Raw genomic sequence first — 14,316 nt, forward strand, 5'->3', positions numbered from 1 at the left:
GAAGTTACATATTTTCTCTTAACATCACTACCAAAAACTGTACTAATAACTTCAGGATTTCAAAAGGCACAGCCACAAAATGCTTCTCGTCCTCATGAGTTTACTCAGCTTGTTAGGGTGAGCTACAGCCACAAGTGTGCAGGTAGAGAGAAACCACATTTACAAAGGAGATAAAAGGAAGAGTTTCAGCACACCAGAATACACATATTCTAATAACAATTATTATGACCTCTAATAGAAACAGAGAACCGGATGTTTTGGTGTTGTTATTGGGGAGACACTGAGGTGGGAGTGAGGGAAGAACAAAGCTGTCACTACCACCAGTACCATAGAAATGTCCAACAAGTTAAAAAGATTGCAAACAGATGCAGCTTGGAAACTATCTTGCAGCATTTATTCATTTATTAAGCTAAGAAAACAAAATAGTCATAATGACACACTTGATAACTGAAACCTGGCCCATGCTGAAAAATGTTAAATGTTGTCTAACTCTGTCATTTCTATTCAAAACACTGCTGGTGGATGACAAAAATAATGAAGAAGGCTTATTCTCAATCCACTCTCTGCTCATACAAATCTTGACTCTCCTAATTTATCAAAGTAGTGCCTAGAAGAATAGGCTTAAAAAAGTACTTCTTAATCCACCTATTTTTATAATACTGTAATGCAAAGAGCACAAGCCAGAGATCCTTAAATATTACCTTCATACAGAACTTCATACTGAGTGGGAATATAGCTGTATCCTTGAATCAAATCCGGAAGACAGTCCTTACAGAAGGAATGAAGGCAAGGTAGCATTCTGGGGTCTCTCCTCCTCAGGTCCCACTTGCACACCAAACAGTTCCTCAGCAGATCCAGGGTCTCCATTTCTGTTGGCTCCAGTCTGACATCGAAAACATGAAGAGTCACAAAATGGCTCATGACAAGCCCTTCACTTCACAAAACACTTGATCACTCAAGCGCAAACTAGAAGGCAACAGCGGGATGAACAACCAAACAAACAACATTTATTTAGCCCTCGTGCAAAAAAGAAGTTCCTTTCTGCTGAAAATCACATACCTGCTTTACAGAAAACAATATCTTTGCAGATTGTTGTGCAGGAAAGTGTGGTTTAAGGTTTACAAACCATGACCCCACTATCTCTCTAGTATTTGCTACTTCTGTAAAAACTGAACTAATCTGTTCTATTGATCTACTTACAAAGCTGCTACAGGGCTGAATTATCACACACTGTACATTTCCTGTTAGAAGCACTGAAACTGTGCAATAAAGATGACGATATTCTCTGACTATTTTTACAATTTCACTTCAATATTTTACAGTTTTCAGGTAAAGCAAATAATAACCATAGCTGATCACACACCCGTCATGTTAGAAAGCTGTCTTGGAAAATGTACAGCATCTTCTGCCAGTCTTCTTTATAGAAAATGCACTTCACAGTAATCAAATTTTGACTATCAAGATGACCACAGATCAGATTATAAACAAAACCTAAGCTTTCCACAGGCAGGACAGTGTTCCTCCTGCCAACCTAAGCTCCCCAAGGTCAACTGAGAGTTTTGCAGTTCATGTTTCATCCTCTGTTTTGAGATTGTGAGAGATGTTGATCAGACACCACCTGCAAAGGGTGACTTCTGCAAGTTGCATCAGAGGAGAAAAAGCAAATAAGGTCTCATCTCCTCGGAGTCACCCTTCTATCTGAGCTAGCCTCCTGGGACCAATAGCCCTGACATGGTGGCCCTGCTATCAGCAGTATGTAACTGAAGCTACAATATCCAGATTTCCCCAGCACAGAAAAGCAGCAGCTCTAATCTTAGGGCCACCTATTCCCTTGAAGGAATCTGTCTTGTGGGAGATTCCAGTGGAAATAGTTAGTAAGTGGCTCTGTTTTGTTTTGGGTTTTTTTTTTCTACAATACAAAAAATTTATGAGAGTCTCAGAAATTCACAACCAGGCAATTTTTAAGTGTTGCATCCTGAAGTCATTGGTATTTAGAATATTTTAGAGAAAAAAATGGACCCTATGTTAAAGTCTGCACCATACTTCATACCCAAGACCTATTCTAGGTAGATATCCACCGACTTGACTGACAAATTACTTAGACAAACTCAAACCTACCACTAAAACTTAAGATTCTATTTTCAAAAGTAGAGGTCCCTTTAGAAATGATCTGTGAACAGAATTGACAATTGTACCTATGATTTAACTAACATTATATCAGTGCTTATTACACAAACTTACTTTTCACAATGCATCTTCATCTTTCAGAGGCAAATGTCCCTAGAGCAGCACAGCCTCTCAGCTCACTCCATCTCTGTTGTTTCTTGCAAGTGCTGTTGCTAAGAAGACAAACCAGCACCCACAAAAACATGTCATTTCTGCAGTAGGAAGCTGAGGTCTTAGACTACCGCATTGTTTAGACAAAGAAACCACAGCCCGGGACCAAAGCATCCCTGCACAGAGAATCAGTGCAAACAAAGCCTGATACTGGGAAACACTGTGTCACTGTAAAGGCCGAACCTGTGGCTGGAGGAGCAGAAGCAGGTTACCCTACATTTTAATATATGCTTTTTGCATAACATACAAAACTATGTGTAAGTTTTTTTGGCAGGAGAGGGAAGAGAGTGATAAAAGTGTTTAAAATTTTGTGCTGAGACAGGTATGCAAATTAGTAGTCTGGCAGATGGAGGAAGAGGAGGCTGAGGTACTTAATGTCTTCTTTGCCTTGGTCTTTAGTGGTAAGACTAGTTGTTCTCTGAGTACCCAGCCCCTAAGCTGAAAGACAGGGATGGGGAGCAGAGTGAAACCTCTGTAAGCCAAGAGGAAATGGTCAGTGACCTGCTACACACACAGGTCTATGGAGCTAGATGGAATCCACCCAACTGTACTGAGGGAGCTGGTGGAAGTGCTCACTGAGCCACTTCCAGTCATTTATCAGCAGTCCTGGCTAACTGGGGGGGGAGAGGGAGAGAGGGGGGAAGGGTCCTAGTTCACTGGAGGTCAGCAATTGTGACACCCAGCTATAAGAAGGGCCAGAAAGTAGATCCAGGGAACTACAGGCCTGTCAGCCTGACCTTGGTGCTGGGGAAGGCCATGGAGCAGATTGTCTTAAGTACCATCTTGTGGCACTTGTGCAATAACCAGGGGATCAGACCAGTCAGCATGGGTTTATGAAAGGCTGGTCCTGCTTAACTGACTTGATCTCCTTCTATGACAAGACAACACACTTAGTGGATGAGGGAAAGGTTGTGGCAGTTGTCTACCTAAGCTTCAGTAAAGTCTTTGACACCATTTCCCCAAGCCTTCTCCTGGAGAAAATAGCTGCACATAGCTTGGATGGGTGTACTCTTGGCTAGATTAGGAACTGGTTGGATGTTTGGGCTCAGAGAGTGGTGGTGGATGGAGTTACATCCAGCTGGCAGCCAGTCACCAGTGGTGTTCCCCGGGGCTCAGTACTGGGGCCAGTCCTGTTTAATTTCTTTATGAATGATTTGGACAAAAGGACCGAGGGTACCCTCAGTCAGTTTGCAAATGATACCAAGCTGGGCAGGAGTGTTGATCAGCTGGAGGCAGGAAGGCTCTGCAGAGGGATCTGGACAAGCTGAATCAATGGGCCGAGACCAAGTCCCTGAGGTTCAATAAGGCCAAGTGCCGGGTCCTGCACTTGGGTCACAACAACCCCAGGCAGCGCTGCAGGCTGGGGACACAGTGGCTGGAAAGGGGCCAAGTGGAAAAAGACCTGGAGGTGCTGTTTGACAGCAGCAGAACGTGATCCAGCAGTGTGCCCAGGTGACCAAGGCCAATGACATCCTGGCTTGGATCAGAAATAGAGTGGCCAGCAGGACTAGGGAAGTGATTGTCCCCCTGTACTCAGCAGTGGTGATCCCACACTTCTAATACCATGTCCAGTTCTCAGACCCTCACTACAAGAAAAATATTGAGGTTCTGGAGTGAGTCCAGAGAAGGGCAATGGAGATGGGCAAGGGTCTGGAGCACAAGTCTGATGAGGAGCAGATGAGGGAGCTGGGGACGGCTCAGGGGAGACCTTATCGCTCTCTACAACTACCTGAAAGAAGGCTGTAGCAAGGTGGGGGTCGGCCTCCTCTCCCAACAAGAGATACAACATGAGGATACAGCCTCAAGTTGTGCCAGGGGAGGTTTAGATGGGATATCAGGAAACATTTCTTCACTGAAAGGGTTGTCAAGCATTGGAACAGGCTGCTCAAGTCACCATCCCTGGAGGTATTTAAAAGTTGTGTAGATGTGGCACTTAGGGACATGGTTTAGTGGTAGATTTGGCAGTACTTGGTTAACAGCTTGACTCGATGATCTCAGGTTTTTTCCAACCCAAATTATTCTATGGGTCTATGATTAGCAGTGACTTGGCTACACTGATGGGAAACACCAAGTTCAGCAGCAGTGACTACAAAGAAAATAAACTTCATTACATTTGGAGATGTATGGTGAGAATAATGAGGCAGGACACAGGACAGAAACAGAGGAAGACTGGGAGAACTGGGGAGGCACCTGGCAGGCAGTCACACCTGGAATGGGAAGCAAAGTGCTTTGGGTATGTCAGCCCAGAGGAGGGCAAAGGAAAGGCACTGCACTGGGGCTGCCTTGGGATCAAAAGGTCAGTCATGGCCTTGGGAAGGCAACAGCCATCCCAGAACAAATTGATGGCAACCATCCAGGTATCTCAGGACTGGAATTTCCAGCAAAGCGTTAATGCATTTCAGACAAGAGAATTTTGTAATGATACACTCTTATAACTTAACAATTTCTATATTTGAGGGATGAACTCTCTAAGAAGGTCTTTCAATTTCCTGTGATTATTTTTCTCTATTTAATCAGATTTTTATTTTTTTTTGTATCTTCTTCAGTCCATTAAAAGTGGATGTTGCTACGGGAGGCTCATAACAGCACTTTGAAATGTTATTAAGAGCAATTCCACTAGTTTTATCTCCAGGGCGAGGCAGTGTGAGGGGAGGGCATGCACCCAACAGCAGTGATTGACAGCCTCCTCCAGCACATCACCTCCTTCCCCATCACAGTGCCTCTGGTAGCCACTCCTGCTTGACAGATTAACAGCTCAGCCTCAAACCCCAGGTTTGAATTTTTCCTCTGGGCAGTTATGGCAGGAGTAGGCACACGGCACAGGCAGCTGCCAAGGAAGTCCTGCCCTGACTTTAGTGTAGGTGTGTCAGGGACAAGGCTCAGCTGTGCAAAATCCCAACCCCACACTTAATTTCCAGCTGGCCTGCAGTGGGGCAGAGACCAGAGCTGGTGGGGCTGGCCCGCCTCTCACAAAGAACATTTTGCATGACAAAATATTGCAAGACATAGTATTAAGACATTAAATACCAAAGAATTGAGTGGTGTCTACTATGCATATAAGTGAGCTGGTGTCACCTGCCTGTTGTCGTATGTGCACGGGGCACGTCAGTGCCGAGCGAGCTTTGCCTCACTTCTGTGATCTGGTCAGCAACCAGGTGACCAATACCAGGCAGTAACAGCACTCCCTAGTTTGCTGTACCACGCAACTCACCTCTGAGAACTGGAATGTTTTTGCTTTGGCAGTGGATGAACAGTATCACCTATGAGGAAACAGTGGTCCCATCAGTCAGGGAGAGACAGTTCACACACTCTTACCTTAGTACTTTACAAACTGTTCATTTAAGTTATAGTTCTGCACAACTAGCAGTACCACTGGCTAAGATGAACCGTTTCATAAATGGAACACATGTCAATTTTACCCTAAAAGCCATCTAAATTTAATTAGTGCCAAACACATCAAGTCCCCTTTTCACAGACAGCTGTAGAGAGGATCACCAATCAAAGAGCAGCACAAATACAGAATCTACTTTGCTACCCTGTAAAGACAAAAAGATGAGGTATTTGTACATGCCATGTACTGGACACCGTAGTCAGGCAATTTCAAAATAAAGCAAGAAACAGTCAAACCACTGATCAAAAAGTACCACAAATAACTAAGCAGGCAAGACTCAAGTGTGAACACTGTCTGGACAAGTCAGAAAAAGAAAACACAAAACAAGCTTCAGTATGTCAGTTCATTTTACCAATTGTTTTTATTCAAAAAATTTGAATAAAACAAAAACTTTTATGCCACAAGCACACAGGCACCACCAACTTCTTTGATCTTCTCCTCTGCTCTTCTACTGAAGAACTTTGCTTTCACAATTACGGGCTGCTTGGGCAGCTTCCCCTTGCCCAGGACTTTGTAGTAGCCCTAGAAAGATTTAAAAAAAAAGATCAGTGTTTGTAATTGGTTTACAGGCTTCTACATTCAGACCTGTTTTTCAACAGTTAAAACTAAAACTGTGATCACCATGACCTCATCCAGACAACTCAGTACCTACAGAAAGATGCCCTGCATGACCTAGTGGGGTTGCATTTGTTCTGAAAGAAAGTGCAAACTGTAAACTGAAATTCTCCTGTGATTTAGAAACTGGATGATGCTTCCCCAAATACTCCATATACAAAAAACACTCTAAAGTCACCAACCTTTCCACATTTTTCTGGGAAGAGCAGTTGGTTGCACTTCCAATACTGCCTACTATGCAATGACTGCTGGTCAGTGCTCTTTAACAGTTGGACACCCAGGTACTTCTGAGCAGAGCAGAGGACTCTTCTGCGTACCTGAAATGCACAGCTGAAGCTTTGTCAAGCTTTCACAGCCATAGCTGCTAACACTGGAATCCTCTCATGTCATTCCTGTCCCTTACATTAATAGGACAATCATTACATGAAGTGCATTAATAAAACAGCTGTTGAAATCACTGCTGGTTAGAAGTGGCAGCCTAACTGGCCAACACAGGTATCTTCATGTGGGGGGCAGAACACCCCCACCTGGCAGAGCAGTTCAGTGTTCCTGATTCGGTGGCTGACTGCGATACAGGACATCACAGCCAGTGAATAAGGAGCAGGTGTTTATGTCCGAGAACTATAGCACACCAAGACAACCAAACATGTGGAGATGTGACTCTAGTCTCGATATTGAAAAAGTGATGTTATGAGAATGAGACCAGTTCTGCCAGGTTTTGTACATGCTTTCAGTAACATTTTAAACGAGAAATCTTTCACCATCTACCCAAAGGAGGGAACTCTATGCCCACAGTCACACACAACTGTAAGAAAAAGTTCTTACAGGGAAAAATGTAACACCATAAGTGCCTCTGTAACTACTTGTATGCCAAGATACCTGTCTCAAGAAGCTCACAAATACTTAAGCACTCGAATTTAGTTGCAGCTCACCATTTCCCTACTTGGAAAGGTAGAGCTCAGTTACACATGAAGAGACCAGAAATCACAGGGCTGAGTCTGAGCAGGAACTCACCGAGCGCACTACATCGATGACCGGGGCCAGACCAGCCTCATTTTTGGCATAATTAAGCCTGGTCTGTTCACTGACGAGCGTCCACAGTTTATCCAGGTTGACAGTAGGACAGAACTTTTGGTTTCTCTTCAAGTGATAGTGTCTCATGCCTACTTTTCCAAAGTAACCAGGGTGACTGGGAAAGAAACATATTCCACATTAGATCACATTTTTAATTCATCCTGAACAAGCAGAACTACAAAATTAACACTCAAACAAGCACCTTACTGGATTAAAGCAATCGAAATTTTCACATTTCATTTTTTTTCATATTAGTATGTGTAGTATTTAGGTGTAATAATTATTAGTAACTAAACCAAGAAAAAATTACTTCAAGTGTTTCATCATCCCTCTCACTGGAGTCTGCATTTCTAGGGAAGTCTCAACTCCATGAATGCTGAGAGGGCTGCACTGCCTGCAGAGTTTCAGCGCTCCTGTCACTAACCTGGTGACTGACTGAGACAGGAGTGGGCACAGCCAGTGAATAGATTAGTGTTTACTGTCCGAGGACTCCAGCACACCAGGACAACAGGCAGTGCCCAGATGTGACTCTATAGTCTCGGTCACGAGTAAGGACAACATCCCTGACCCTAGAGGATGCAGCTAACAGGATGCAGTTTGGATTTAACATTTAATATAATATTTTAAGTTTATTGTGTGTGCATTGTTAAGCAGGAACCAAGTTATTAACCGGCAAGTCAGGTCAAATTTACCAAATGCAGCACCGAACTCTTAAAAGACACCTTGTTTAAGTGAAAAAGCCTTTGATTTTAGGGTAAATGGGGACGTGAGTTGACTGCAGCTATAATGCCACACTTCACGTTAAGAGTAAAAAGCACACAGGATTGCAGAAAATTTTCTTTATTCACAAATAAAAGTTAGTTGTGTCTACTTCAGGAACACACACGTTGCTACTACTCATTTAAAATGTTCACTTACTATTTATCAAAGTTAATCCTGTGATGGTGCATACCACCAGCATTACCACGTCCTCCTGGATGCTTCCTGTGTTTCCCTAAAAAGAAAAATTTAAGTTTGTTACACTAACGTTACATATAATACTTGGGCTTAAAGGTACGTTAAGTGTCAATTTAAACTAATTTAATTAATTATTCCACCTTGTTGTGTGACAAGGTGTGAACGGCCAAAGAATCAGAAGGCAGACAGCACTGCCCTGTAATATTACAATGTCGCACGACCAGTACTGATCGCCTGAGCCCTACTTTAGTTACAGATGTGCAAGGCTTCCGATCGGCCCATCACTGCGGCACCGACCCCCGCACGCTGCGGCCTTCGGAACTACTCGCTACTTCCCACAGCCCAGCGGGCCTCTGCACCCACGGCCGCCTTTTCCTGCGACCCGTGAGGCACAGCAGCCTCCCCTCAGCGCCAGGGAGCCCTCAGCCGACAGGGACGCTCCCGCCGAGGCGCCCCAGCCCACCCGCGGCCTCCCCTCCACTCACCCACGCGGCCGTGCCCGTGGCTGACGTGCCCTCTCAGCTTCCGGGTCTTCCTTAGCCTGGAAGGCTGCAGGAAAGCGGGAGAGAAGCTGTGAGCGCGGCGGGCAGCGAGAGGCAGCAGAACCACCCGCCGCACCCCGAGGCCGCAGCCCCACGGCGGGCGCGCAGCCACACGCCATGGCGGGCCAGCCTCCCCACACCGCTCTGCCCCGCCGCGGGCTCGGAGACGCGCCTCCCCGCCACCCTCCAGTACTCCTCAGCCATGTCCCTCTGCGGGAGCAACGGCCGCGGAGCCCTCCATTCCATTCCATTCCATTCCATCCCATCCCATCCCGGCCCCGCAGCAGCTCCCACCATCTTGTCGGCGTGCGCGAGGAAGAGAAAGGGCGCGGTTCTCGCGAGAGCGGAAAAAAGCGCGGCGGGCGGGTGGGCGGGGCTGAACTCTCGCGAGGCTTCGCTGAGGCTGACGCGTCGGGAGCTGAGCTTAGGGGGCAGGAACAGCAGGCTGGCTGATCTCGAAATTCCTGCTGCGATCCACAGGAAAAGCTGGAATTTGAGCAGAACTGTGGAAAATTTGCAAGCTGGGTCACTTTATTAAACACCCATAACAACGGGAAAATAAACACTATGTATTAAACACAGTTATTTGCCACACTAGAGTACTAGTGATGCCTGAGGAGTGTTACTGTGTTCTCGAACCCTGTATGGGCCATTCCCTTAAGAGTGCCCGGTGATCCTTTTGGGTCCCCTCCAACTATTAAATATTCTATGATTAAGCATGGATTTTTGGAGGGTTTCTTTAATGGATTTTATACTGTAAGATTTTAAACAGATCTTTACCAGTTTTAAACACAGGACTTGATAGATTTGGGTTTTTTTCAGGATTTCCTTCTCAGTTAAGCAGTGCACTTGGAATGTTCCATGCTGAGGAAACCCATTAGTTTCAGCAACTAATTTAGAAGAGAACACTCCTTATTTTTTCATTCATCCTTCCCTTTCAAACACAGACCTCCAAATAACACAGGGATTTATATAGCCATAGTCTGAGGGTCAAGAAGATCTACAGATTTTTTGAAACGTGATCTCACCATGTCCATTTCTATCCTCTGATTAACATTACAAAATCAGGAACAACATGTTGATGGATCATAAAATGTTTAAAACCTTAAATTTTAAAATTTTTATTTAATCTTTTACTTATTTAAATTTTTAAAATTTAAATCTAAATTCCTTAAATTTTTAAAGTGCAGATGGAGGAAAATAGCTTTGGTATGGGAGACGGCTTTTACAGCATCACAGTCTTGTACGTCAGCATTCTGCAGCTTTGTCTTGCTTTTGTAGCAACTCTGCAGCATGTCCTGATGATGTTTTATCCATCATTTTCTTCAGAGGAATATGTATTTCCCCATACATTTACTAGCAGCTGTTGTTTATAAAAAGGCCAGAAGCCACCTGTACAAGTGACGTTATTCCTTCCACTCCGAAGACTTACATCTAGGAGTCATTCTGGAACTTAGAACATATTATATAGTAAAACTAATGGAAATTATTGGTTGTGATGACATTTCCATTGAATCAAAAGCACCTGATATTTTACAGACATTTCATGTCCACTTAAAAGCTTTTGTATACACACGAGTGTGAGGGAGGTAATTAAAAAAGGAAACGGCTTCACCTTTTTAGTGAATAATCCCTCGATATTGTTCTATGAGGCTGATAGCAAACCAGAACCACTGACAGGTTTGGAATTGCGCAAGCCTCAAAGCCAGTCTAACTACAGAAATCACGCTGCAAATGAAGAAAAACACATTATGGTTTGTTTTCTTTAAAGGTAAGAAGCTTTAGCTAATTTTCATTATCTGTCAGACTTGCAAACATATTCAAGCATTTTATATTTTCTTCCTCAGACTACAGGGAGACTTACAGAACCTCAACAGTTCTGTTATCAGATCAAGGATGAATGTGGTAGTTAAGCAGCACTCACAGCTGTGCAGGAGCCATGGCAAGCTGAACCATTCCTGTCCTGTCTTCAGTGACATGGAAACATCAGCTAAACACACTGCAATTAATGTAAAAGAAAAGCAGTCTCTCATGAAATGTAGGTGATCAGCTCATCAGAAATTCAGGCAAAGGCCGCCTGCTATAAGCTGCTCGTATTCTACTCTGATCATCTACCCAAGGTAGCACAAAAGCAACCTGAATATATATATATGATACAATGATACAATGACAAAAGAATTTGCTGCTACCCCATCAAAGAAATGTTTTAAGAGATGCTTCTGTTTGGATAAAATTAACAAAACAGCAATATAAGACACCTGCTCTTAGCACCAGTGAAAAACATTGAAGAAAACCCAAACTACACATCACGAAATAGCAAACCTACCAAAAGACAGGTTCATAATAACCATTTTAATTACAAATTCGTTTAAAAAAAAAAAATCACAGGAAAGTTACTGGGTTTGTACCTGCTCAACATCAGAAACTGCAGAGGTTTGCAATGAATATAAACAAACAGGTATATTTACAGAGTTTATTAGAAACCATACATACATACATTAGGAAAGGATGTACTGTACCTACTCGCTGCAGCTTGTATGTCAAAGAGCTGAGATCTCCTCAGGTTTAGCAGTCTTAGTGCAGAATGGATTACAAGGAGTTTACTGACCAGAGTTCAAACCAAGTGGAAAGTTTGCATTGTGAACCAAGTACCTTATTATCAAGTTGCTTTGTTATTTCTTTAAAATTAATTAGAGGGGAAAAAACCCCAACCAAACAAGCAACTGTGCCGCGTGAAAGCGGCCCCCGTTCGTACAACCTCTCCCATGTACCCGAGCTCATTCACCCCACAGTATTCAGGCATCAGTGTCGCTCTCTCACAAACATCCCTTGAAGTCAGTGGTTCTGCTGAGACAGTCAGCTGCACATAAATCAGCTATTCATTTTTGCACCAAGCATAACTCAATTCATACTAAAGAAACAAAAATAAGCACCTGTTATTCTCAGGAATATACAAATATTTACCACAGTTTTCTTGCTCATTACAAAATCAGTTACAAAAAGCTTACAGCACATTATGTACAAATTCTATCTAAATACATAAAGGAGCCATCACGTGGCACACTGTCAACAGCATCAGTCATCACTTAGAGCTCGCTCTGCTCTCCTCATGCTCCGAACTCTGGAACGCCGCAGGTGTCTCGCGCAGTGTCATAAATAGTCTTTGGGTTGGTATTTCAGCAGAAAGGAATTAGTTCTTCTTGTGAAGGAACTTCATTTTGTTCCCTGAAGAAAGCACACCGTCAGTGTCTCGCATGTACCAAAAAGCCAGGGTAATCAAAAGCGACCTAGCAGATGGGTCTAACTTTTAATGTAATTCCTGTAAGGTAACTCTTCGAATCAACACCAGCAGGGACAGCCAACTAACAGAGTGCTGAGTGGTCAGACACCTTCTTGTTCTACTCCTCCATTATAGTTTGGTTCCCCCACCCCCAAAATGAAAATGAAAGTGTTAACAAGGCTCATAATTAAATCTGGTTTTGCCATCTTTAACTATGTTTTCACTGTTTTCTTTTTAATATTTCCTATCACATTGCAGCTGCTTATCTGATTTTACCTCAGGTAAGGTTTTTTTAAATTTAAAAAAACAAACAAACAAAACAAAACAGAAAAAAAAAATAACCACAAGCACTAACATTAATTTCAGAAATACTTCTAAACATTTTCCTCACCAAGGCCTCGCAGGAACTTGTTCACTCCACTTTGTTCCGTGTCCGGAAGCTCTTCCAAATACTGTTCAACCCTCTGCTCGAAGAGACCTGTGGCAGAGGGGAGACAGGGGCGCCGGGGTGAGCTGTGCCCGGCTGCACCCGCATCACCCGGTCCCGGCTCCCGCGGTCCCCACGGCGCAGCTCCGGCGGGCGGCCCTGGGCAGTCCCGGCCGTGCGGGCTCTGCCTCCGGCAGCCCCGGCTTAAATCGACCTTCCGGTTAGCCCGGCATTATTTCAGGGACGCGTTTCCGTTTTCCCAGCGAGCGCAGGGGCGCAGACGTTGTGGCTCGCTGCGGGACCTCGGCAGAAGGCATCACCCGCGCCGCGGGGGAGAAACACACCCTTACCTTTTGCCCTGCATTTCCTCAGCTCTCTGTCCTGGATGAAGCCAGTAAACATTTGGGATTCCATGAAAACTTCCAAGAAGCGGCGGATGCTCTTGGAGGCCACAGATTTACGGAAAGCCTCCCTTTGGAAGGCACGCTCTCCTTTTTCATTCTGGGTTAGGAACAGGGAATAATGGCCAACTGTCTCCACAAAGAATCGGATAAAAACCTCAGACACTAATCCATTCAGGGTGTTACATTCTGCAAAATAAGGCAGCAATAAGACACCAAAATCAGCTGCTACCAGAGCTGTCAGCATTATTCCCACAGGGCCAGTACTGCATCTCTTGGTTTATTGATGCTGTGCTAACAACTGACAGGAATTGTACCGGGGGCTCCCTGCACACCTGGTGCACATCGGAGAGGGCAACAACTTCATAACCACAAGTGCCACTGTGTATAATTGGTGTTCCATAACCAACAGTCAATGAGAATTACAAATCCTCAGGAAACAACTCAGAAAATTAAGCTTTTTATGGGTGTTTTATCCCTGAGGATAATAAGCCGACATCAAGACTGATCTAAAAGGGCATGTTGTAGAATTTGGGTTTTCATAATTTCTGAGATGTTAAAACAGTTTTACATATGTAATACAGATGAGTAGAAATAAATTTCAAAAACTGAATAGGGGCCTGTTTCATACCTTTAACCATAGGCATTTATATTGAGCCTGAGCTGTTTTTATCATTGCTGGAGAGAAATATGAACCTTCAGAGACAATTCAACCCATCTTGCACTGAAACTATTTTCTGGTGGTACCTGTTTCTCTCCCCTGAAAATACCGAGTGCCAAAAGCAACTCCAAACTCAAGCACATCCCTAAGCCTGTAGAGTTATCTGGATTGAACAAGGGACAAGTCAACTGCAAACCTCTGTATGAGCAAAGGTTCAGAGGGACCCATGAGAGCCCATGTCATTTACAAAGAAATTAAAATAGATTGCTGGTATTACTGGGGGTTGATGCTATCAGTCTCATTCCCTGTGTGCTCACTATTTTTGCTGTCACAAAAGGTATTTGAGAACTCAAGTCCCATCTTTCTTTCTCCTGGACAGAAAGTCACAATTCTACCTACATATTTGTTTTATACAAGTCCCTGTTTCCAGATGAACTTACCGTCATCTGAATCACTATCTGAATCCTGATTTATCAGTTCATTCTTTCTCTCTAGAGCCTGCTCCAGAGCAGCTTGCAATTTCCTAGGTAATAGTGTGTCTTCATCATCCATCTGATAGAGGAAAGAAAGGAAATCCTTAGGTTACATTAATCTATGCAGAAACTACAGCAAATACTTTCAGAAGTATTCA

General features: G+C 43.9%; 3 protein-coding genes across 10 annotated transcripts in view; all 3 read right to left on the reverse strand.

Annotated features, from left to right (window-relative positions):
* The window catches only part of TRIM66 (tripartite motif containing 66), a 52,229-nt gene extending 51,300 nt beyond the window's left edge, over positions 1 to 929 (reverse strand). Inside the window, exon 1 of the mRNA XM_017807122.1 lies at positions 702 to 929. Coding sequence (XP_017662611.1) covers positions 702 to 921 — 220 coding nt within the window. The 5' untranslated portion in view covers positions 922 to 929. The remainder of the gene's footprint in view (positions 1 to 701) is intronic.
* A 5,132-nt stretch (positions 930 to 6,061) lies between these two features.
* On the reverse strand, positions 6,062 to 9,282 carry RPL27A (ribosomal protein L27a). The gene is made up of 5 exons (XM_017810429.1): positions 9,211 to 9,282; positions 8,860 to 8,923; positions 8,336 to 8,411; positions 7,358 to 7,532; positions 6,062 to 6,250 (listed from the first exon to the last, which is right to left on the reverse strand). Exons 1-5 carry the CDS (start codon positions 9,211 to 9,213, stop codon positions 6,122 to 6,124), a joined length of 447 nt encoding a protein of 148 aa, XP_017665918.1. The 5' UTR covers positions 9,214 to 9,282; the 3' UTR covers positions 6,062 to 6,121.
* Positions 9,283 to 9,736: 454 nt separating this feature from the next.
* Positions 9,737 to 14,316, reverse strand: part of ST5 (suppression of tumorigenicity 5) — a 172,761-nt gene continuing 168,181 nt past the window's right edge. For all 8 annotated transcript variants that reach the window (XM_017810375.1, XM_017810392.1, XM_017810415.1 and 5 more), the window contains 4 exons: positions 14,126 to 14,237; positions 12,974 to 13,213; positions 12,588 to 12,674; positions 9,737 to 12,141 (listed from right to left, as the gene is read on the reverse strand). In XM_017810375.1, coding sequence (XP_017665864.1) covers positions 12,107 to 12,141; positions 12,588 to 12,674; positions 12,974 to 13,213; positions 14,126 to 14,237 — 474 coding nt within the window. In that variant the 3' untranslated portion in view covers positions 9,737 to 12,106. The remainder of the gene's footprint in view (positions 12,142 to 12,587; positions 12,675 to 12,973; positions 13,214 to 14,125; positions 14,238 to 14,316) is intronic.

The sequence above is a fragment of the Lepidothrix coronata genome, unplaced genomic scaffold (genome assembly GCF_001604755.1).
Source record: "Lepidothrix coronata isolate B3197 unplaced genomic scaffold, Lepidothrix_coronata-1.0 Scaffold1, whole genome shotgun sequence".
Taxonomy (NCBI): Eukaryota; Metazoa; Chordata; class Aves; order Passeriformes; family Pipridae; genus Lepidothrix; species Lepidothrix coronata.

Excerpts from the sequence above, each read along its gene's own strand:
- RPL27A (XM_017810429.1), bottom strand. Across the intron at positions 8,412-8,859 it reads CCACGGGCACGGCCGCGTGG|GGAAACACAGGAAGCATCCA; the intron begins GTGAGTGGAGGG and ends TTTTCTTTTTAG. Across the intron at positions 7,533-8,335 it reads AGGATTAACTTTGATAAATA|TCACCCTGGTTACTTTGGAA; the intron begins GTAAGTGAACAT and ends TTTCTTTCCCAG.